The 22,943-nt window shown below is 49.9% G+C and overlaps 1 protein-coding gene across 28 annotated transcripts in view; it reads right to left on the bottom strand.

Annotated features, from left to right (window-relative positions):
- CAMK2G (calcium/calmodulin dependent protein kinase II gamma) overlaps nt 1-17,774 on the bottom strand; it is a 53,472-nt gene extending 35,698 nt beyond the window's left edge. For 6 of the 28 annotated variants that reach the window (XM_016121221.2, XM_016121169.2, XM_016121212.2 and 3 more), the window contains exons 1-3: nt 17,598-17,758; nt 16,079-16,173; nt 5,056-5,115 (exon numbers count right to left, since the gene is read on the bottom strand). In XM_016121221.2, coding sequence (XP_015976707.1) covers nt 5,056-5,115; nt 16,079-16,173; nt 17,598-17,662 — 220 coding nt within the window. In that variant the 5' untranslated portion in view covers nt 17,663-17,758. Of the gene's footprint in view, nt 1-5,055; nt 5,116-5,467; nt 5,532-16,078; nt 16,174-17,597 lie in introns of those variants that run through there. The other 22 variants (XM_016121201.2, XM_036223817.1, XM_016121244.2 and 19 more) reach the window with 16 other exon arrangements.
- Between the last annotated feature and the right edge of the window lie 5,169 nt (nt 17,775-22,943).

Below are 22,943 nucleotides of genomic sequence, written 5' to 3'. Positions count from 1 at the left end.
GCACTTGCCCTTCTCCAGGAAGGCCACACACAAAGCTCAGGGGAGAGGAAGCCAGGAGGGGAATCAGGGGAGAAGCAGCAAAGGAAACTCACCCACCCAGGCCCCCTAGGTCCCCCAGCCCAGAGAACAGCTTTGATGTGGGCCCCAGAACAGGGCTCCACCAAGATAAGGAGGGATTGGTGTGGAAGGCCCATCTCTGAATAAGACTGCTGTCCTTTTTTTTTCATTTGTAGAGAAAATTAACAGGGAACTGAGAACAAGAGGAGAAGCTCGACTGCACCACTCTAAGTGCCTACCTAGCAGATTCTTAATAATAATGATCCAAATGATGATAATTAACACTTAATTGAGCTGTTTCTATGGGTTAGACATTGTGTCAAGTGCTTTACACATGATATTTTATTGAGCTCTCACATTAACTCTGTGGGGCAGGTATTCTATTAGCCCCAACTAATAGGAGAGGAAACTGAGGCTCCAAAGAGACTCACCCAAGGCCATACCAAGTGGCAGAACTGAGACTTGAAACCAAAACAAACTGACATCAAGTTCCTTGATACTGCAGAACTGCCTGTAGTCACTTTCTCCATCATCTTAGGCACAGGAGCTCCAACCTGTTCCCACTAGCCCCGGCCATTCTGATTCTCTCATCAATGTCCATTTGGCACCTTCCCCAAAGCAGGCGTGGCTACATTTGTCACGGACACGGCCATGAAGGCGAGAAACCCGGTCCTGCCACTGCAGAGCTTCCAGGTGAAAGGGGAACACAAGCTTTAAACTAACACTTAAACAAACATGTAACTAAGCACTGCTGTGCCGAGGGATGTGACGTAGAAGTAAAAGATGCTATGGACGTGTGCAATAAAATCATCTGACACCCAGCCCACTCCACAGTAACGTGAGGGCATGAAGGCCAAGGAGGGCCAGACCAGGTCTGTAGACAGGAAGATCTGGGGAAAGGAATATAAAGCCTTCATTGCATTATAGTGATAAACCTAATTATTGTTCTTTACCAACTGTGGAAGTAAGAACAGGGAAAAAACACCTAAATACTTTTACTTGATGTTTCATACCTTCAAGGACCAACAAAGCTACAACCCAAATATTGTGGCTATTTCCAATTCTTTATAAACTGCCCAATGACCCAAAATGTGCCTGATTTCATCTGATCTCAGAAACCACCCAACAATATGCCACATTTTAACTAACAAACCTTGGTCAGAAAAGCACTGAAAAAATGTCACCGTTAACATCTGCAGCAAAAACATAGTGGGAAGGAGGTCCTGTTGGCAGGAGTAGGGGGGCGAGGGGAGGGCTAACAGGGGACTGAGGATGCCCCCCAGGGGCAGGTGCGGGCATCCAAGAGCTGCTCAGTCATGACCCAGCGTTTCTTTCTTTTTCTTTGCAATTGTTTTAGCTATGCTTACTGTTAGCTGAATGAACCCTGGGCCCAAAGCAAATACAGCCTGGCTCAAATACCTTGTGAACCAAGTTGGGGTTAGAGGTCTAAGAGAGATCACTTCCATGAGCTAGAATCTCTGTCTTTATCATCTCTATTTATTTCCTTGGCCCCCTCTGCTTGCTGAACCTTATCAGAACTCCACAAAGAGGCATGGGCTGGAGAAATAATGTGCCAGAGGTCACAGCCACTAACCAGCAAAGCCCAGACTGAGGCCTAGAAGACTTGATGCCAAAGCCACAGGTCTTTGCTTCTTCACATACGGTCCATGGACCAAAAGCGTGAGCATCACCTGGAGACATGAAGCAGCTCAGGTCCACCCCAGACTTACTGAATCAGAATCTGAATTTGAATACAATCCCTAGGTGATCCAAGAGCACATATAAGTTTGAGAAGTGCTGTTCTAAACCACAAGGCTAGACTGTGATTGAAACTGCTGGGGCAGCTCAGCACGCAGGAAGACAGAGTCTATTCATCAGAGGAATTTAGAGCAGGGAGCAAGCAGATCATAGGTGGAATACACTCCATTCAAACTTTAGATGATTAGCACTCCTGCTGTCTCCTCTCAACTCCACACCTCGGGACACTCTCCCAGGGCTGTTTAAGGTTTTATAGCACACCTCATAACCAAAAGGTTTTTTTTTTTTTTTTTAAATTAATAGACTTAATTTTTTAGAGCAATTTGGATTCATAGCAAAACTGAGCAGAAAGCACAGAGAGCTCCCACATATCCCATCCCCAAACATGCACAACTACTCTCCACAACCCCCACCAGAGTGGCATATTTGTTATAATCGAGGAACCTACACTGACACATTGTTATCACCCAGGGTCCATAGTTTACCTTAGGGTTCACTCTTTTAACAGCCTTTTAACTCCCGGGACAAATTATCTACTAGGAAAAAAACTAGGGATGCCTGGCTTCTTGCACCAAATACCCTTATGAATTCAAGTGCCTCAGAATCTGACAGCAACCAGAGGCTGACCATTAGCTCTTTGCTCTCAGCTTCCTCAACTCTGTGCCACTCTCAGCTGGTCCACTTGTATCCCTGCAGGATGAAGTTAAAGAAGCTGGAGCTGAAAGGGCCACAGCTCGAAAGGATGGAGCAATGGAGAGATGAGAAGAATAGTGAATTAGGGGGACAAAACTGCCTCTTTGCCTGCCACAAGCCGGTAAGGATCCATGGCAATCCCTGCCTCCTGGACCTTTAGCTCTGCCACATCTCCAGGAGCCCTGGTTCCCACTGAAAGCCAGACCGCCTGACCAGCCAGCTCTCCCAGGACACAGTCCTGACTCACCTTTCCCTCTCCTTGTCCTTGACCCCAGAAGAAGGCCTCAGACCAACATCCCTCAGGATCAGGGAGTAGTCATGAAATGGAAGAATAGTTCTAGGTGATCAGATGTTGACAAAGTGAGTGTGCCTTGCTTGGTATTTCCGGGGTCTTGCTGTCTCCCTAAAAGAGCAGATGGCTGGCGTAGATGGTCCCTCCATCTGTCTTAATTCTGAGTTGAGGACAGGTGGTAAAAAGAAAAGGCTACCAAATCAAGTAAAGTCTAAAAGGTCAAAAAGTACACATTTAATTTCTAGAAATACATTAAAGAGGACGCCAGGACTTTTTCCAGCTAGAATCCCATTTCTATCCTTGGTTGTTTCTCAGTTATCTTCACCCCACCACGATCCTTCTGTGGTCAACCACGCCTGTGTTGCAGGTGAGGCAGACCTGGTTCTGCCCCCTGCCTCATCCATCCCACTCATTATTCTCCTTCCTCCATGAAAATAATTCATCACTGTTCTACAAGGTGGTCACAAGGAACATGAGGAAAGGAAGTTGCTGTCCTCAGACCCTGAGACCCGAGACTGGAACATCGAAATACTTCTGCGCTTGTGGATGGCTTGCTTTAGTTACCCACATGCTTTTCCTTCCTATTCTAGAACTTCTAGGTCAGAGGTCACAAGCTCACAAAGCCTACAGGCACCACAGAGGCCATGCAAACATGAAGTAACAGAGTGGCAAGGACGGTGGCCAGTGGGCTAAGGGGGCAGCCACTGCCCAGCTCCAGCTGACTCTGGTCATGTATGAATGTGGGCTCAACGGAGCCAAGCTTTCTGATTTAAAAGACTGGGGAATGAAATTTTTTTCAAAAATGTGAAATCTCGTTTTTAAATACTGACTGGCAAATAAGAAAAATATTTTTAGACCACTGAGCCGGCCAAATGAAACAGGCCTGAATCCGTGACTGCTGTTCTAGGTGTTCCGCTCCATCATCTCTCTCCTACGGAAGGCAACACATTGGTCCCCGCCATGCTGTTTTCAGATGTGGGTCTAACTTCAGAGATCACAGAGGAGTCCAGTAGTTCCAGGCCTGGGACCCGCTGGCTGAGAGGACTTGGCTCCACGGCACATACTGCACCAGACAGAGCTGAGCTCTGGTTGTGCCAATCTGCTTTGGGTGTAACACGAGCTGCTGATTGTGATCTATAAAGCCCTGCACGGTTGGAGTTCTGGTTACCTCGGAGCTGCTCCTCTCCCCTTGGGCTGAAGTGTGGTGTCGGCTCTCCCACATAACAGCTCCCGTTGAGCATTCTAGCCCAAGATCTGGGAAGCCAGCGGCTGAACAGCACTGGAGGAAGCATCAAGCTTCGGCAAGTCGCCTCACAGCCCTGGCTGCCAACATGGCAGAGCAAGGGGTGGCCTCCAGGGCACTGTGGGAGCCCCGATATTTAGGCCATGCCTGAGGAGCACAGAACATGTGTTGTTCTTTGTGATGACTCAGGGCTTTCAGAGAGAACCTAGGAGATGCTCCCTGCTCTGCCTCAAGTTGAGACTGGGGTTTCTGCTCAGACACTGCAGCCAGCCCAGTTTCTGTCCTCTCTGCGAGAAGCACCAAATCAGGGCCAACGCTTTTGGCAAAGACTATTTCAGCTGAACAATGTAAAGCTGAGCTGGAGTGGGTTGTGGCAGGCAAACCTCCTCAGGCTTTAGAACAACCAACAATGTGCTCTTGTCCCCTAAGCCAGGGTGGGAGCAGGGAGAAATCCTCTTCGTTTTTTCTCCTTCCCCATCTGACTGGCTCCTGCCATCCCTTCTCCAGAGAAGCTGGGCGAGTGGGCAGCTTGCTCTCCTAGCTCTGGGGAATACAAACAGGAACACCATGGAAACCCCCACAGTGTGCACGACACTGCAACAGGAACAAAACTCTTTCAAGTCCAGAAACAAAATCCGGACCCTTTTATGACAGCCATGGGGGGCCCCTGGTAAGGGACACTGGCAGGCTCCTAGCCCAGAGCCTCACATGCTGAGGACCTTGGACCTCAGCCCAAAGACAGAAGGCGAGGGGAAGAAAGAGAGTCTGAAACCTATTTCAATATTTCACAACCTAGCCCAGAGATAGCACCGTGGGGATGGAGACACCCAGGTCTCTAAACGAGAATGCCCCAGCATTCTGAACAAGACACAGCTGCTTTTCCACTTGGGCAAGAAAGGACACCAGGCAAAGGCCCAAGGACAGAAGTAGTTCCATACATAAAAGCAGTGAATCTCTGTTCTCCCCTGCTGCTACAAAATATTCAAGAAATGCTCCATACGAGTGCACTTACCAATGTTTGGGTGTTTCAAAAGTCGGCATATCCGGGCCTCACGTTCTAGCTTCTGGTGATCTAAAAGCAGAGGAGAGAAACCAAAATCTATCAACCATCCGTTCTACTTATGGCCACCTGGCTATTCATACTCCTTCAATTCTTAGGCACCAACCATACACTTTTTATAATTTGCTGAATTAATGCAGCGGTCATGGCAATTCTGGAGACAGATATTATGACCACCTTTTCCAGGTGAGGAAATGCCTTAGGAAAACACCTTTGGCTAATGAGTGGCAGAGCCATGATTTGAAGCCAAGGCTTCAGCCAAACTCTGGTGCTGTTTCTACTACAGCAGGGATTTCACTGGGCCAGGGTGTCCAGAATCTCTTTCTTGAAAAACACTACTAGTTAAGTTTTATTGAGCACCTACTATATGACCAGGCACTGTGCTAGGAGTTTTGCATATATTCTCCACTTCAGTCTTCATAGGAAGCCTGAAACATAATGATGTTGATAATGAAGATGAAGAAAATTTGAAAAAAATAATAATAGCTCACATTTATTGAAAGCTTACTTCTACATCAAGCAGATATATCTTTTATCTTTATAACAATTCTAATGAGGTTGACATTATTATGATACCCATTTGACAGAAATCTTACTTTTCCCCAGGATCCTCTTGGCCACCCACTGCTGTGGCACTTGGGCTCTGATCACTCTACTTCGTGAAATGACCAGAATCCAAGAGTCCACAGATCCAAGTGAGCTGCATTGATCAATTCCTTTCACAAAAAGGCAGAGCTCCAGGAAGTAGAAAGGATGCTGCAACTCAAAGCCAGGTGCCCACTCCACCCCGCCCCCCCGCCCATTTCCCTAGCTCTACTTGCTGGAACCCTGCCAAAACTAACCCTTTACAAAGTTTTCCCCATCCTCTGAGTAGACATGCTTTTTCTCCTCTATGACCACCTCCCCATCTCCCACTGCACCTCTCATAATTCTCACTTCATATATCAGTTATCTTTCAGTCACAAGCTCTTCAAAGGGTGGGACCTTTCTGAGTGGTGTTTCCTAGAGTTCCTTCCATAACAGAGGCTTAATAAGAGTTTATCAATAGCATTAACATTAGTAGTAATAACTATTATTCACTAAGCATTTGCTTTATGGACTCTAGACTCAGACCATCTGCATCCACTGTCTGTGTGACCTTGGGCAATTTTTGGCAGAGGTATGTATTATCTTATTTCATTCTCACAGAAACCTTGTGAAGTAGGGGATCTGATCAGCTCCATTACATTACAAATGAGAAAACTGAGGCTTAAACAGTTAAAGTAACTGGCCAAGGTCACACAGACAGCAGATGCAGGCAGTCTGAGCCTAGAGTCCTCTTTCTCCATCGCTATATGATGACAGGATAAAGAAAAGTGAGAGCATCAAGTAAAGACTCCAGGCTTTGTGGGGCATAGTCCAGGTCACTTCAACATCTCTAGACCAGGCAGATGCCTTCGCATCCACACGTGCCAAGCATTTCCTGCCTCCTGTGCTAGGGGCTTCTGCCCACCACACCTCTACCTAAACAGCAAAGAGCCTTCCATGACCCTCACAACCATACTAGTAGGTGCTATGATTAACCCCATGTCACAGATGATGCAACTGAGACCCCGAGAAATTAAATAATTTGCCTAAGGTCCTACACAGGAAAGGGACAGAACTGGTAAACAAACCCAGGCCTATCCAAGATAATGCAGTCTAAGATAAGGTAGGGCTTACAAACTAGAAGGAATTCATATTTATTGTTTCACCAACCAGCCCTAGCTTTGTGCTAAACCTTCCCTCTAGCGACAGCTCTGCTCTGTGGAAGAAGGAGGTAGGGACAGGCAGAGATTAGTTCCTGCTGCCCAGCTAATCCATCCCAGCTGCCCAAAGATCTGGGTCAGGCCTTCCTTCCCGTCCTCAGCTTCGGCATGACCACTGGCTAAGATGCCGTCAGGAGAACCCCAGGTAACCCTGTACTCCCACATTGCCTGGGGTTCCTTGGTCCTGAGAATCTTCAGAAGGGGGGTTAGCTGAGAAAGCAGCAGTAGCCCTGCCTGGTGTAGCAGGGTTCACTTCTTTCAGATCTCGCTGATGTCAGAGCCAACTCACCTTCCTCCTGCCCTCAGACTTGGGATTGGAAGTACCAAGTTAGCCAGCTCCAAAGCTGCAGACCCGTCGGCCCTCTCTCTGACCACCCGCCTCACCACCTCCAACCCACAGCCCTCGGGCTTGGCTGCCTGGGCAGGTGCAGAACAGCGTCTTGCTATGTGGAGGTGGCAGCTGACGGGAAGGCCGAGAAGATTAATGTTTATCTCCTCCCTTAAGTCTCTTACTGGCTAATGGTTACAGTCCCACAACAGCAACAACACTAAAAATAAGGGTGCTCTGGCTTTACCAATGACTCAGAGTGGGAAGAGGAGAGACACAGATTCATACTCCCAGCTCCTCGAAGGAGCTGCCCAGGGTCCAAAGGTCCATGTTAGTCACTTAGTTTGACCCTAAATCTAAAGAGCCAGGCCCCACATTGTGGGCGAGGTCTGTGTCTTTTCTGAACCCCAGGTGTGCCTTGGTGCTTGCTCTGACCCTCAGCCATGGAGCTCCACTATTAAGACATCAGTTTTGGAGTCAAATCGCCGTAATTGAGTCCTAGTGCTGCCACTCAAGTGAGTTATTAAACCCATCTGAGCCTCATTCATTCATTCAAAAAATATTTACTGAGGCCTACTATGTGACATGCACTGTTCGAGATGCTGGGAATACCACAGTGAACAAAACAGACCAAAAAAATACCTGCCCTCATGGAGCTGATATTCTAGTGGGGCTGAGTTGGGGGGAAGAACTGACAATAAGAAGAGGTTGGCATTGTTGATGCTGTGGCAAGTGCAATGTAGAAAAATAAATCAAGGAAGGGGAGAGTATATATTTAAATAGGGTGGTCAGGGAAAGCCTCAGAAAGGAGGCAACATTTGATTAGGACCTGCAGAAGGTGAGAGGGTGAGCCAGGCACATTATCTGGGGAAAGGACTCTTCACTGCTAAAATGAAGGCAGCAATATCTGTGAATTAAATAAGATAATTGGGTAAATGCAGGTAAGCACTTAGCATGGTGCCTGGCATACAGGGAGAGCTTCCTTTCCAAGGATCCAGGGATAAGATGGACAAAACCTCCCAGGATGGGCTCTGTGGCCATAGCAATGATGAGAGTCGAACCCACTCTCCCTTAGCATGAGCAGTCACAGGGTCCCCAACACACCAACTGAGCCCTCCAGCCTGGCTCCATCAGCCTTCTTGGGGGTGGAGGGGTGTTCTTCCACCCCTCATGTCTACAGCCTGCAGGTGAAGGTTAGCAACAGGGGCTCCTCAGAGAGAGAACAGCCCATGAAGTTCCATTACCTGCGGGATCCCTCCTCTTCCTCGGCCTCAGCCTTGCTGGCTGTGGCACCCTGCCATTCAGCTCTGCTCAATGAGCCGTGTGGTTTCTGCCTACCACACTCTCCCCGCCTCTCCTTCCACCACACACAGCCGGCCAGCATCCCAGCCTCTCCACCTGTTGTCTCCTGACCCTTTTCCATACAATTCCTGTCTTACAGTCCCCTCTAGGGCTGGTCCATGTTTGGGAAAAAGCAGAAGGCTCTACCCCAGCAGCAGTGGGATTCAGGAACAAGTATGGTTTATACAGCATCCTTCCCAACTGCAAGGGCTGTCCCAGCTAAACATAGAATTTCCAACCCCAAAAGGGGCGACACCACTGAACTGGTTTGGTCCACAGTGGAAGGTCCAGGCACTGACTCAACAACCCAAGGTGATAACACATGAGCCAGTGCTCTTGTCAGAAAGGCAACCTTCACTCTGAGACACACCTCCTTCCAGTCACCACTGAGCTCACTGTTCCTAGGGAACAGCTCAGACGTGCCAAGCAAGGCTGACCCTCTTCCCACCCACCTTTCCACTGGGTTTGTCTCCACCACTCCCCCACCCCACAGCCCAGCCCCCCCTTCCTGTTTGACAACAGTCACTTCCCGCTTTTGCACAGGGCCACTTCCTGCCTGCCTGTGTGCTACTGCCATGGAGAGACCCACCCCTGCCGGCCTTCAGGCCAGCTCCAACCACAGCCCTCTGCAAGGTTTTCCCCCTCAAGAGCAGAGGCGGCAACAGGAGCAGAAAGCAGAAATAGCTGTTATCAGGGACCCGCTTCCGGCCTCCCCAGCAGCCCACCCAGGACAGAGCCAGGCCCTGATACAAAAGGGTCCCCGGAGGACTAGCCTCTCCCGCCTTCTGCCCAAGCACTTCAAGACTTGGTCCAGGGTGCCGTGAGGACAGGTATCCTTCACAGGAAGGGCAGCAAGAAGTGACCAGATGTACCAAGGGAGCCAAAAGAAAGAAAGCTCACAGAAAGGAAATAGCATGCAGCAAAAGGAAGTACAGAGCCCTAGAACACCTCTCCCCTAGGACCCCAGAATCAGAGGCCAGGGCAGATCAGCCATTGATTCTCCACAGCCCTGCAGGGACGTGCCTTATTTAGTGACATTTCTCTAAAACCACAAATGCCAACACTAGCTTCAAATAAGATTCTGCTGCCACCTAAACAGACAACCTTGTGTAAGTGGGAAAGAACACAGAGCCCTAACTCTGGTTATGGGGACCCTCCTCAAGTTCCAAACTCAATGACACACTTAACTTTTCAAAGGGTATTTCGAAGTTCTGTGCCTGTGGCCCTAACATGCATTGTGAGAAGCTTCCTGAAGCCCCATCAATTTCAAATGCTGAATGTGGGACATCCCCTCTTGCTGCCCTCCTGCATGCTCCACTCTGATCTGGACCGGAGGCATCACTCTGAGGAGTCAAAACAAGGGCAGGGTAGGGATTTGGTGTCATAATCCGGTTCTCCAGCTACTTATAAACAGTCCCTGGCCTTGGGCACTGTGACCTGCAGGAATCACAAGCCACAATCCCACTGACCTCACCCTGACACTGTGATGCCACACCCCTTCCTCTTTGAATCTCACTCTAAAGGTGCAAAGAGTCTCCAATTAAGAGCAAAGTCCATCTACCTCGTAAGAGCAGGGGCCATGGCTTCGATTTCCTTCACACCCACACACCCTGGGACTAGCTGAGGGCTAGAAGGTCAAGGCCTGATACATGCCTATGTGAACCCCAAGACTCTGTCCTTTAACCTGGCACCCTCCCTTCTCTTCAGTCTAAACTCCAGCAGTTTTAAGCAAGAAACACAAATATCCAAGCCCCACTCTGGCCTTTGGATCTTAAAACAAGAGAGGCTTTAACTAAAGAGGGGAAAAAGAGAAGTGCCAAGAAGTGCCCCATAGCAAAAGTCTCTCAAACCAAGTTGGACGAAGAAAATCCCCATGGGGTCACTAGCAAGCCCCAAGAAGGCAAGGTTCTGCCTCTGGACATTCTGGGCACTCTTACGCACCAGAATAGGGTCAGCCACTCAGTTCTCTGTGCCCCCGGCAAGGCTCTGGGTGCCTGCAGCCTTTGCCCACTGTTTTGGTGACATTTCCTTCATGGTAACCAGCCCCAAGTAAAACATCCCAGGAAGCAGCCCCTAAAAATAGCTCCTCCCAGGGCAGCAGCAAGGGGGGGAGGGGAAAGAGAGGGAGGAGAAAAGAGGGGAGCAGATGGGAAGCTGCTGTGGCTGCTAGGGCCCAGGAAGTAGAGATGGTGCTGTGGGGAGAGGCTGGAAATCTCCCCACTAGAAGGGTCTGTACCCAGAAGTGGGTACAGATAAGAATGAGGCCTTATCCATCAGAAAAGAGGGATTTGCTCCACTGGGCTTAGAGCTCTGGGCCTAGATGGCGAGGTTTGGGAGTGATATATCAGAATTCATCACAGGAACAAAATACCCAGAACCTGTGTTTTACATAAAGAAATGAAGGGGTAAGTAAAGACCACATTGATTGAGGATGCAGGGTTATGAATACTAACAAGCTTCACTGGCACACCTACAGCTCAGAACAAACAAACCTTTTGTGCCTTGGTTTCCCCACTGGCCATACGGCAGACCTGTCTGGCCATGGGTAGATGACAAAGGGCCTCTGCCAAGAGGCACTCAAGAGGTGCAAAGTGCCCATCTCTTCCTGTCACCACCCTTTTGGAGCCCATGGGATCAGGCCCTTGTCAGCCTGCCAAGGCTGTCCAGAGAGCAGTAAGCACAGAGATGGGGGCAGAAACCTTTTAGACCCACTCCTCTCCTTCTCTGTCTCAAGCCTCAGCAGAGAACGGGGTCAGCCGCTCACCTCTAGGATTTCAGCACAGACTCAAACCTCGGAGCACAGCTTCTGACATGGGACCAGAGCAAGCAGCTGAAAGAAAGCAGGGGATGGGGCCACTTTTCTACTTCCATTCCAACCCCATGATGACAGTGCCCAAAGTCACTCTGGGAAGGTGGGAGGGAAGGCTGGGTGACAGGCCGGTGTTGTACGAGCTAAGTCACACAACTCACAGCATGACTATATGACGAAACGGGCCCAGCATAAGCCTTGGCACAGAGAAGGGACCTTTAGGCTGCTTCCTCATTCACTTGGGGGAAAGAGTCAGATAAGCTCAGTTACTTATATACAGGATGCCCATTTCTCTGTCAACAAAAATTGGCCTGCTTTGTCCTTAGGAGGAAATCATGGTTTTTCATACAACCTCCTTAAATGCTTCCTCGAGTCCCAGAGTCCCAGTGCTGCATTGATTTCTCTTTCTTCTCCCCCTCCCTCATTGCTGCTTCACCCTCCCCTCATTTCACCCAGATCCTTAACAGGAAAGTCTCACTTGGAGATACCACAGGGGACACAAATGTCATGGGGGCTACTCAGGCCAACACCAAGGGGGCGGGGATTCTAAGCTGGCACCACCCAGGGGGATCCTATTTCAGTCCCCAGGGCCAGCTGGACCCAGAAATGGACAGCCTTTGCCCTTCTGGTGGCCAACATACCACAACCCCAGCCACTCAGCTTGCCGCAGCCTTGAACATGAACTGACACCCCAATCTGGGAGCTTAGAAGGAGGCCCCAAATCACAGAACAGTCCCTGTACACAGATGGCCACATACAGGCAGAGATGCCACCTGGAGAAGGCTGGGTTAAGGTGTGTCTGATAAATCTCAGAGAGCATGGCAAGAGCAACTGTCACTGCTCTTGCTGATTTTAGATGGCATTTCTTAATGCATGGCTCAGGGGCCACCTGCATGAAATTCACTAGGGTACTTGTTAAAAATGTAGATTCTGAAACCCCACCCTAGTCCTCCAGGAGCCAAATCTCTGTGGATAGGGCCCAAGAATCTGCATTTTGTAATGAGTACTCGAGGTGATCCTTATGCACACTAAAACTGAAAATCGCTTCTTCAGAAAGTCCCATAGTTGCCCTAGGTGGCCAATAATGAGAAAAAACTATAGCTATAGTGCCTTCCTACATTTTCCACTTGCATTACGCCCCAAGCGCACATCTTTAACATCATCTATCCTCTCCAACAGCCCTTTCAGGCCTACAGCCTGGCTCCACGGAGCAGAAAAGGGGAACCCAAGCCAGGACCAGGGTATAAGGGTTCCAGCAACTTGGCTCTCGGGGTTTCTGAGAGTCAAAGCCAAAAGGCAACCATGACGGTTACGAAGTCCTCTTAATCTATTCATTCAACATGTATATGCTGAGTATCAGGCACTTGGCAAGGCCCTGCCCACACAGAAGTAAGGAAACAGGTATGGTTCCTACTCTCACCTCCCAGGTCCTCAGGAAGAGGAAAGCTTTTGCTCGCATTTAGCTTTGATAGAAATTTCTTCACATGGGGTATACGGATTAAATAAATGATATTGTTTCTGGTAGCATCTCTTAATAAGGACAAGTATCTGTCATAGCAAAACCAAACTGGAATCCAGATAAATGGTACAAATACAGAGGTTTCTTATGATGCTAACTGTTCCAAGAATAAATCCTAAACTATGTAGAAGGACCATTTACCCTTTAACTGTAGCAATATGGGAAAATGCTTTGGATGTAAGCAAGAGAGCAGGATATAAAATGTTATGCTTCATGAGGTGAAAATCTATATGCATATGAATAAAGATAAGAAGGGAATATGAAGATTTAAAAATAAAAAAAAAGACATAAGGGCTCAGGCTCCTTGGGTGGGGGTGCTCTCAAATCTTAAAATAACGACTTATCATTGCCATCACCTGGCCCACCAGCTCCTGCATCCAAGCCTATTTTAAATGCCTCCTTCAGCCTAGTGGAGAGCTAAGCTTGGAACCATGGGCTCCCTTAAGAGCTCCAACTCCACACCTATTGCTGTTCTCAAGTAAGTGAAATGATATTATGTGACTTTCAGTGACTATGTGAAGATAGACCTGCAAACAAAGAGAGTGCTCAGTGCACAGCCACGTGAACTTCCTACCTTGCAACCTAGCCACAGCCACCAATGTGGGCCTGAATCCATAATGACAGGAACGACAGAGCAAAAGAAGAATTCTATCCAGATCCCATCCCTTAGAAGACCAAGTGATCTTTCCCCCTGCCTCCTAGGCCATCTCACCATGGATGCCAAGGAGAAGCAGCTCGATACCCTCTTTCTTTCCTTTCGGTTTGCAGCACAGAGAATCACAAACAAGGTGGCGGGGGCGCGGGGCAGGGGTGAAGCAGAGAGACTCAGCAAACAGCAGGCCCCTTCGGACCCTTATGGATAACCTTGGTGGGCCCACCACATTCCCAGACACAGAAATCCAACACCTGCAGAGCCTTAGACAGACAGACAGCAACGAGTGAAACCCAGCCCTAGCTGCTGCACCTTTATAAAATATACAGTGTAAACTGAGAGGCTGCAGGAAGACACGGCCTTCACTCCCTAACCCCATGGGCACCAGCCTAGTGGGCCTCTTGGCCCAACTCTCTTCAGGAGCTCACATCTCCCACGCCCACACCTATAACACAGCCACTGTCTTGCTCCCTTCATCTCCAAGACAACACCCTCCCACTCTCCCACCTCCAAACAGTACTGGCACTTACTTACATATTCCTGACCCTTCTTGTATGTAGGCTTCTGTACCTATCAGCCAGGACCAGGCCTCTGTCTCAAAGTTAACCTGGCACGCAAGCCACACAACAGAGCCCCAGTCTCGGCACAACCATCTCAAAAGAGGAGAAGTTGTCGTCTGAAGCATATGATCTTACACTGAATTTTCTACTTGAGGAAAGGAAAAAAAAAAAAGAGAAATCAAACCTCACCCAATTTGGGCAGGGAAAGAATGGTATCAATTGGGAAAGATGGGAAAAGGTTGAGAGGAAGTGAAGCGGGAAAGGGACATGATCACACAGGTCAGAGAAGTTCAGGTGGGTAGGGAAGGAGTAGAAAATGACAGCCCAAGACAGGTAGCTCCACAAAGTCACACCAGTTATCCCCATATCCTAGAATTCGGCTCCCAGTTGTTTTCCCTCCCTCACCCTTGGGTGAGAGGACACTTGTGAGATGAAGAAAGCAAAGCATTGCATGATTAACTGGAGACACCAGACACCAGCCCCATCTCTGATGCACCAGGGCTATGCTGTGTGGGCATGGGGAAGTAATCACTCTTAGACTGTCATCCCCACCAGCACCCTGCATCCTTGGCCAGAAGATGTCTGCCAAAGAGCCTGACCCCCCATGTTACAGCCCCACCCCCAACTCGGGGGAGAAGTACATCTGAGTGCCCACATATCTCTATGGCAACCGTCGCCTCCAACTCAAGGTACCCAGAGAGAATGAAAACAAACAAATAAGTCAACTTTATAGCCAACGTAGAGGAACAGCAAGAGATGGGAACTGCGAGGGAGAAAGCAAGAAGCTCTGCTTATGGGGATAGAGGGGCCCTCCTGGCCAGGAAGCAGACACCTTGCTAAATAGGTTTCAGAACAACTGTCAACATAACAGAAGCCCACATTCAATCTCAGTGGAATTGTATAGCTTCTCCAATGCTCGGGGACATACATTACATCTCTTATCCCAGAGATGCCTGAGGTCATTACTAGCCATAGCCCATGTCTTCACCAGGGCATAATATATTCAGGACATCCTATTGCCTAGCCCTAATTCCTTTCTCTGAATCTCATAAAATTTGTTCCCCTGCTGCACTGTGCAGCCCTGGATGACCCGACCCAACCACATACCTCTGTACTCACCAGACCTGTTCAGGGAGCACTTCACACATTGCTAGGTCTATACCTATCAGATCAGTTGAGTTTGGCAAGCACCCAAAGCAAGGTTCAGGGAGTGTAGGTTCAAGGAGTGAAAGACAGGGCCTGACCCTCCTGGCCTCAGGTACTCAGGAGGATCTCACAAGTCAGGCTCCGAGGCCTGGCTCTTCATAATCCTCAGACCCTGAGGCAATGCTGCTCCCACCCAGACCAGGCCATTGAGAACTCCAAACCATGAGGCATCACTCTCCATCCAGGACAGACTGCATCTGCTGCTGCTGCACCACCAACTTTGTAATTTGATCAAAAAAGCAATCAAGTTCATCTGGCAGGATTTGTTCCCAGAAGCCCTCACCACTAGCAGCCTCCCCTGATGTTTACAGATTCCCTTCCCTTGGGAGTCTGTTCTGCCGCCTGGTGGGCAGGGGGGAGGCTGGATTTGTCAGAGCTGTTCACTTACTGCATTTCCATCCTAAGTCACTACTGGGGCACAGGGACTAGGACAGGCCTAGAGTGGCTACCACTGCCCTAAATTAAGAGCTCTCCATTCCATGCCACTCACCACTCCCCATACCCTCCCCTTCCCTAAAACCCAAACTCCCTTAACCTTCAAGGACCTCTCCTCCCTGTAGCTACCTATGTCTGCATCTTCTTTACTTTTTTCTATCTGAACACTTCTGGTTCCCCATGCAACTCTGTGCTTGGCTTCAAAGTCCATCCACCCTAAAATCCTAACTCTTCTCCAAGTGTTAAAACAAAATGCACAAATCCCAACTTCTGGAGCATCTTCAGAAGCCATAGCTCTGGAGGCAGCCCAGGGAGAGGCCAAGCTGGGGAACACTCACCCCGCGCAGACAACTTCTTGGTATTGATGATTTTTGCTGCATACTCCTGCGTGGAGGTTTTCTTCACACACCTGCGGACCACAGAGAAAGCACCCCTGGAGGGAGAAGGGGGAAAGAACTGGGACACCGAGCAGAGTGGAGTGACGCAGATGCTTCAGGTCTGAAGACAGACTTACTACCTCCCATCAACTTTTAGTCAAAAATTACACACACACACACACACACACACACACACACACTTAATCGCTCTCTCTCTCTCTGTCTCTCACTCTCTCGCACAGTGACCATCATCATCCAACACTGGGCAGAAGGTGTGGCCACTTCATGACACTGAACAGATGTGGGTGGAGGACTGCCCCACTCCCACCCCCACATCTAGTCGCTGGGCAATGCAACAGCCCAACCTCTGGCTGTACATCAGGAGTTGGTGGGCGATGCTTAAAACACACACCTGCTGCACCACACAAACAGACCTGCAGTCCCAGCCAACAGAACCAGAAGAGAACAGAGACCCTGCCCCTCTCTCAGAAGGAACAGTTGAAGGCAAGGGAAGGAAGATTAGAAAGAGGGTATAATCCTCCGAGGGAGAGAAATCTTCCTCAACCATGGGGGAAGGTGAAGAAAGTGAGGCTCAAATCACCCAGAAGCGGTTTCAGCCCACTTCATCCCACTGCATCCCGGTTCAACTGACAGCAGGGAAAGAGAGGATCCAGTTGTGGGTCTCAGAAATCAATAGCTCTTCTTCTCTATGCTATTTTCCTCTACGTTCCCCCTCACCCCAAAACTGGAGTTCGCACTCTCCAGCTCTGGAAACACCTAGGGGGGCGGGCAGGGCGGGGGCTGCAGTGGCCGGGCTCCGCGCCGCGGGTGGGGGGGAGGCCGGGGCTGCTGCAGCGGCCAGCTCAGTGCGGAGGGGAGGGGGATGCTGCGGCTGCGGCGCGCGGCTCCCGGGACCACTGCAGGGATGGGGGGAGGGGACTGGGGGTGCTGCAGCAAAGCCCGGCAGCGGGGCTGGGATCCTAGACGCGGCACTAGCGGGGGGCGGGGCCGGGCACCAAACATCCCCCCACACCCGAGCACCGCAGCAGGGTAGGAGCTGCAGGGCCCGGCAGGGTCCAGCGTGCTAGGCGCGTGGGACATGGAACGAGGTGCTGAGTGAGCTCCTGAGTAGAGTGGGGAAGGGGCCACGAGCGGGTAGGGTCAGGATGAGGGGCGCCTGAAGGGTGCGCGAGGGGCGGGGCTGGAGGGCGCCCAGGAGCGGTCCGGGGGCTGCAGTCTCCACGGTAGCGCGGGGTGCAGCAGCCCAGGCAGCCACCGCAGGGCGAGGAAGGGGCTGCTGCGGGGCGGGGAGCTGGGGATAAGGGGGCCCGGAGGAAGCGGGCGGGAAAGGCTGGGGGTGGGGCGGGCCAAGGGGGCGCCGCAGCGACCGGTGCAGGGCCGGGGGGCGGGGCGAGGAGCCGCATAGCGCCCGGGCGTTGGGGGCAGGGTGGGGGTCGCGGTAGGAGGCGGGCGGCCGTACTTGCCAAGCTCCTCGAAAAGCTGGTAGTCGTCGGTGAAGCGGGTGCAGGTGGCGGTGGTGGCCATGCTGGCGGGCGGACGCGGCGGTGCAGCCCGCGCCGACGTCGGTGCACAGTCACCGCCGCCCGGCCGAGGGAGCAAGAGGAGGAGACGGGGCTGAGCCCGGCAGCACCGCGAGACTTTACCGGGGAGAGCGAGGGAGGGAGGGACACCCCCGCGCCCGCCCGCCCGCCCCGCCCCCAGCCCCGCCGGCCCCCCGCCCGGCCTCCGGACCGCCCCCGGGGAGGGGCCTCCCGCCGGCGGCCCCGCCCCGCCCCGAGAGCCGCCAGGGTTGGGCCGAGCGCGCACAGGGAAGCTAAAAGGAAGGGGTCCCAGCCCCGGGCCACCCGCAGGGAGCTGAAAGGTTTGCGACCTGTGGGCTCCTCCTGGGGCGGACCCTACAAGGGCTCGGATGTGCATGCGAGCGAGTGTGTGTGTGTGTGTGTGTGTGTGTGTGTGTGTGTGTGTGTTGGAAGTGTGTAGGGATCTGGACCACCGAGTTCTCTACCGGGGGCCCCCAACACGGGACCTTACCCCCAGCTAGTTCACAACGATGTGGAGAGAGGGCCAAGGTCAAAAAGCCCATGTCAGACCGCACGCTGGGGAGGCACCCCCAGCTTGTGCCTAGTCAGTTCTTAGCAGCCTTCCCTCGGGAAGCTGACAGTCTAGACTTGTATGAGCATCAGAGCCATTATTAGATAAAACCTTCAGGCACAGTTTGTTCAGGGAGACCAGGCCAGAGCCAAGGATGCAGGTGGAACCGTGCCTTCCTCCACTCCAACTTTAGAGATGAGAAAACGTTCTCTCTCAGGCCAGTAATGAAAGGGGTGAGGTAGGAACGATTAGAAAACGTACTGTGTGGTGTGGGCTAGAAGAGTAAGTGGAAGGAAGGAGAAAATCTCTCCATTTTCCTTCAGGACACCCTGTATTTTGATTTTACGACACATCACATTTTGTAACAAATGATATGTTTGCTGGTATGAGAGGCAGTAAAGGTAGAGCGTAGTTGTCTCAAGAGTGAACTTTGGAGTCAGACTGCCTGGCTTGGATTTCTGAGCAACTCCCTGACAAGCTGTGTGACATTTGACAAGTCATTAATATTTCTGTGCTTCTATTACATTATCCAAAAACTGGGAAGAATAATAGTATCTGCCTCACAGGATTATGAGTATTAAGTGGGCCTAGTACCAGGAACCTAATTAGAACAGCGTTAGCTATTATTATTTGTTTAATATTTGCCTTCCTGCTAAAATTGTAGGCTCCAATAGGACAGGATCTCTGCCTCCTTTGTTCACTGTTGTATGTAAACTGAGCTCCAAACCCTCAGTAAATATTTGCGGAATGGACTCCTTGGGGTCCTGACAGAGGGACATACCATCCCTTCTTCTGTCTCCACTGTAAGAAGATGATAGGACCCAGGCACATAACTGTCTTGGTGGAGGAGAAACGGGCTGAGCAGGTTCCTGACCAGCTTGGGCCTCTGTACCCCAAGTAGGGACCAACTGGGCAGAGTGAGCTCAGCCAAGTGCTGCAGCTCAGTCTCGATTACAGCAGGACACCCTCTGGGAGTCATGCCTCCATTGTCAGCAGGCTGGCTCGCATGGAGAAGGCAGCTAGGAGGCTGAGAGGCATCCTAGCCTTCCAGGGCACCTTCCTGAGGGGGTGGGTAGACCAAAACTCCTTGAGAGTGCTCCCCTCCTTTCCTTACCCAACAGCTCTGGAAAGCTGGCCCGAGAACCAGACTGTCCAGTAAGGGTGATTAAGGGACTAGAAGACGAAAAGCATTAACAGGTTGCCTGAGAGGAGGGCAAAGAGGGCCAAGAAGGAAAAAGTTGAGGTGGCAGAACACCATGCCCCACCCCTCCCCAGGGCAACAGGAAGTAAGGTGCTGGTGAGCAAGGCCACTTCCTATCTTGAAGCACTGGTAAGAACCTGGTTACAGCTCCCGGCATGGGTCAGGGCAGAGAGATTGTATATAGCGGGATAACAGTAAGTCTTGAGTTTCCGTCATCCACCTTAAAGGTAGAGTAACAGCTAACCTGCACTCCAGAAGTAGGGGCTGCATATTAATTAATCGTCACTGTGCCCTTCCCAGTCCTCAAGGCAATGTGGTTCCTGACTTTCAGATGCTGAAACTTATATTCATTATCATAGGGTAGAATGGGAGAGAGGTCAGAAAAGCACAAGCACAGTCAAGGGCTGTCATGGAGTCCCCTGGGGTGTCCCAGGAGAAATGTAAAAACAGGACTATATCCCTGACTTTTCTCGTGTGCCCACTGTGGGAGGGGATATGTTCCCAGCTGGGGGTGAGGGCTCTATACTAGATATTTTAGAGTAACCATATAAAGCACTTTGCATCTTTGCATTGAGTTTCTTGGTAAAAGGATAAGTGATGAGAAAAATATTGGGGAGAAGCCTCGGGGATGACTCAGAGTACTGTGTAAGTGGAGCTAGCCTCCTTTCAGCAAATATTTATCACCTACCTACTATGTGCTTGGCACTGACCCTTTCTGAAACATCCAAATAGAGTGGAAAATTAGAATTTACACAATTAGAAGGAAACTCAAATCATTCTCACCTTTTTCCTTTCTATGTCTACCTTACTCTCTCCCTCCCTCACTTCCTCTCTACAGCTCAGACTGATGTGGCTGCAGTAGTAATTTGGGGTCTATAGACACCTTTGTGTGCACACAAAAACACACACCCTCACACATCCTCCTCGATCCCCATTGCTATAGCACCCACACAACCTCCAGCTACCCCACAGCAATTAGAGGGAAGATATATTTAAATAATAAGGGAGTTCACTAGCTCCCTGAGCATCAGTATCCATGGCAACCTCATGGGGTCTGGGAGCTGTGCTGTTCCGGTTGCAGCCAGTCCCTTGGGCAAAACCAGCACTCAGGCTGTGCCCATAGAGCGGGGGGAACAGGGAAGTACACAGGAAATAGATGCACTGATAATCACCAGACGGCCCCACTGGGTGGGATCCTCCATCATTTTGCTGATCTTTCTCTTTGATGGCTCTGAAAATTACACCATGGGATTGCCCCTTGAACGAGAGAAGTTTCCCTCCCTAATTTTGGAACACAATTTTAGAGTATGAAGGTACTTATTCTTCAGACCTGAGGAAAATGGGGCAGTTGAAAGTGAGGTATTTAAATGCAGGTGGAGTGACGCTCTTGGAAACAAATAGATACTTGCTTGTTAGGGGGTGTCGTAAAATGAATTCAAAGAGAATTCGATCTTGTACCCATGAAGGGTTTTCAATCCATAGTGCACAGAACCCTAAAAGTTAAATCATCACACCTCAGCAGCTGCTCAACATATATATTTATTGGGGTTCCACATAAGGTTTTATTGAAGAAAAGAGTCCCTGGCTTAAAAAGATCCCCGAGAGAAGTTTGAAAGCCATTGGACCAGTGGCTTCTGAAGTTCCCTTCAACTCTGATTCTGTGACTAGTTTTGGAGGATTCAGGATGATGAAATCATGGCCTTCAAGGACTCTGAGAAAATTATTTTTGGTGAGGCATTTGAAACTAGTGAGACGATATGATAAGGGGGGTAGGAAAGAGAGGGAAAGACAAATGAAGCATTTCAATAAGCAATTTCCAAACTAGGGGGGGGTGAAGGATGTCCCCCTCTTCCTTAGAAGACACATCAAGTCACACCATGCAAAGCAAAATTGATATGCCCTGTCCCCAGTGAGAATGACTCCCGTTGTCCTTATTGGGAGTGTTTCCCCATCCCTCTTGTGTCTAAGAGCTAAAAAAAAGTGGGGGTAGGGAGAAGGGGGTGGGGTGGTGTTAAGAACTACAGATTAAATCAATGACTGTGGTATTTCTTGAAAAAGAAATTGAGATATTAAGGTAAGGAGCTGAGGTCCTGAAGGATTGGGCATAGGGGACAAGATTTGGGGGTGAGAGGCTAAAGATGTGGGGTGAGGGCTAAAGCATTTGATGTGAGGAACTAAGGTGTTCGAATAGATTAGTATGTTTGAAAATATTAGTCCCTCATGGAATTTACATTCTTAGAACTTCAGGTGATTTGTAGGAGTACGTACAAATATGAAGAGAATATGAGGAGCTAAGGCATTTGGAATGATGGGCTAGAGGCTGGCAGGGAGGAACTCCCTTCCATTTTCTAGGTGGAGGGCTGGTTCTAAAGGGGCAGTGTGATTCCCGCCTTCCCACCTCTAAGTCCAGGTAAAGGCTCCCTCTGCCTCTGGACCTCTCCACCATGCCCCTGTGGACTGTGCACTCCTTGAAGACAGAGGGTACCTCATCTTTCTAGTTTCTTCAATACCTAACACAAAGCCTGACATGTAGTAGGTGCTAAATAAGTATTTGTGGAATGAATGAAGAATTGAGGGCAAGAGGCTGAGATATTTGGGGTGAAGAGTGGGCACTGGTGGAGAAGTGACAGTTGTCAGAGGAAAAAGGGAAGTACTGAGGTGAGGGGCTGGCTGTCTGCTGGAGCAGGAATGACCAGGGCAAGAAGAGCAGTGTGTGAGGCCCCCTGCTGGGCAGACCAGAAGCGCACTGAGTGTTGTGAGGCAGCAAGGGGAAAGTAAGACTGTGAATGAATGACAGAGAGGTGTGGTGAAGATAAACCAGGGCTGTAGCTAAAGTTTAGGGAGCGCTTGCTATATGCAAGACACAGGCACTAAGCATCCTACCTCGGCTATTCCATTTAGCCCTCACCACCACCTGGTGAGTATAGGAGCCTCAGCTCCATTTTACAGAAGAGGAAACTAAAGTTTAGAAAGGTGAAGTAGCTTTGCTAAGGGCAAATAGCTAATGTGTAGTAGAGATAGGGTGAGGTAATTGAAGGGAAGCGAATAGAAAGAAATAAGGGAAGAAGGCTTAAGTGGCATGGGGGTTCAATTCAGATGTGTTTCTACCATCAATGGGATCTAAACCCATTGGGTATTTATCCCAATCTAGTTCCAGTCCTGAATCCAGGCACTTAGTCAGAGGGGACAGACACTCACTCATTCATTCATTCATTCATTCATTCATTCATTCATTCATTGCATTTTATTGAGCACGCCCCTATTCCAGTCACTTAGGAAACAGAAGAGAACAATCTGACAAAATTCCTGCCTTCATGGAACTTAATATTCTTGTAGGCAGGCAATGGATCTAGAAAGCGGTCATTTTAGACTAGAGTAGGTTCTACAGAGAAAATAAAATAGAGCAATAGGATAGAGAGCGAGGGAGATGTGTGGCAATAGAGAAGTCCTTTAACTGAATTCTCAGACAGGGCTGCTCAGAAGCTGACTTTTAGGGAAGACCTCAGGGATGTT

This window comes from Rousettus aegyptiacus, unplaced genomic scaffold, assembly GCF_014176215.1.
Source record: "Rousettus aegyptiacus isolate mRouAeg1 unplaced genomic scaffold, mRouAeg1.p scaffold_m13_p_6, whole genome shotgun sequence".
Classification (NCBI taxonomy): Eukaryota; Metazoa; Chordata; class Mammalia; order Chiroptera; family Pteropodidae; genus Rousettus; species Rousettus aegyptiacus.
Note: the sequence above shows the minus strand (reverse complement) of the source record. Positions and strands in the feature narration are given on the sequence as shown.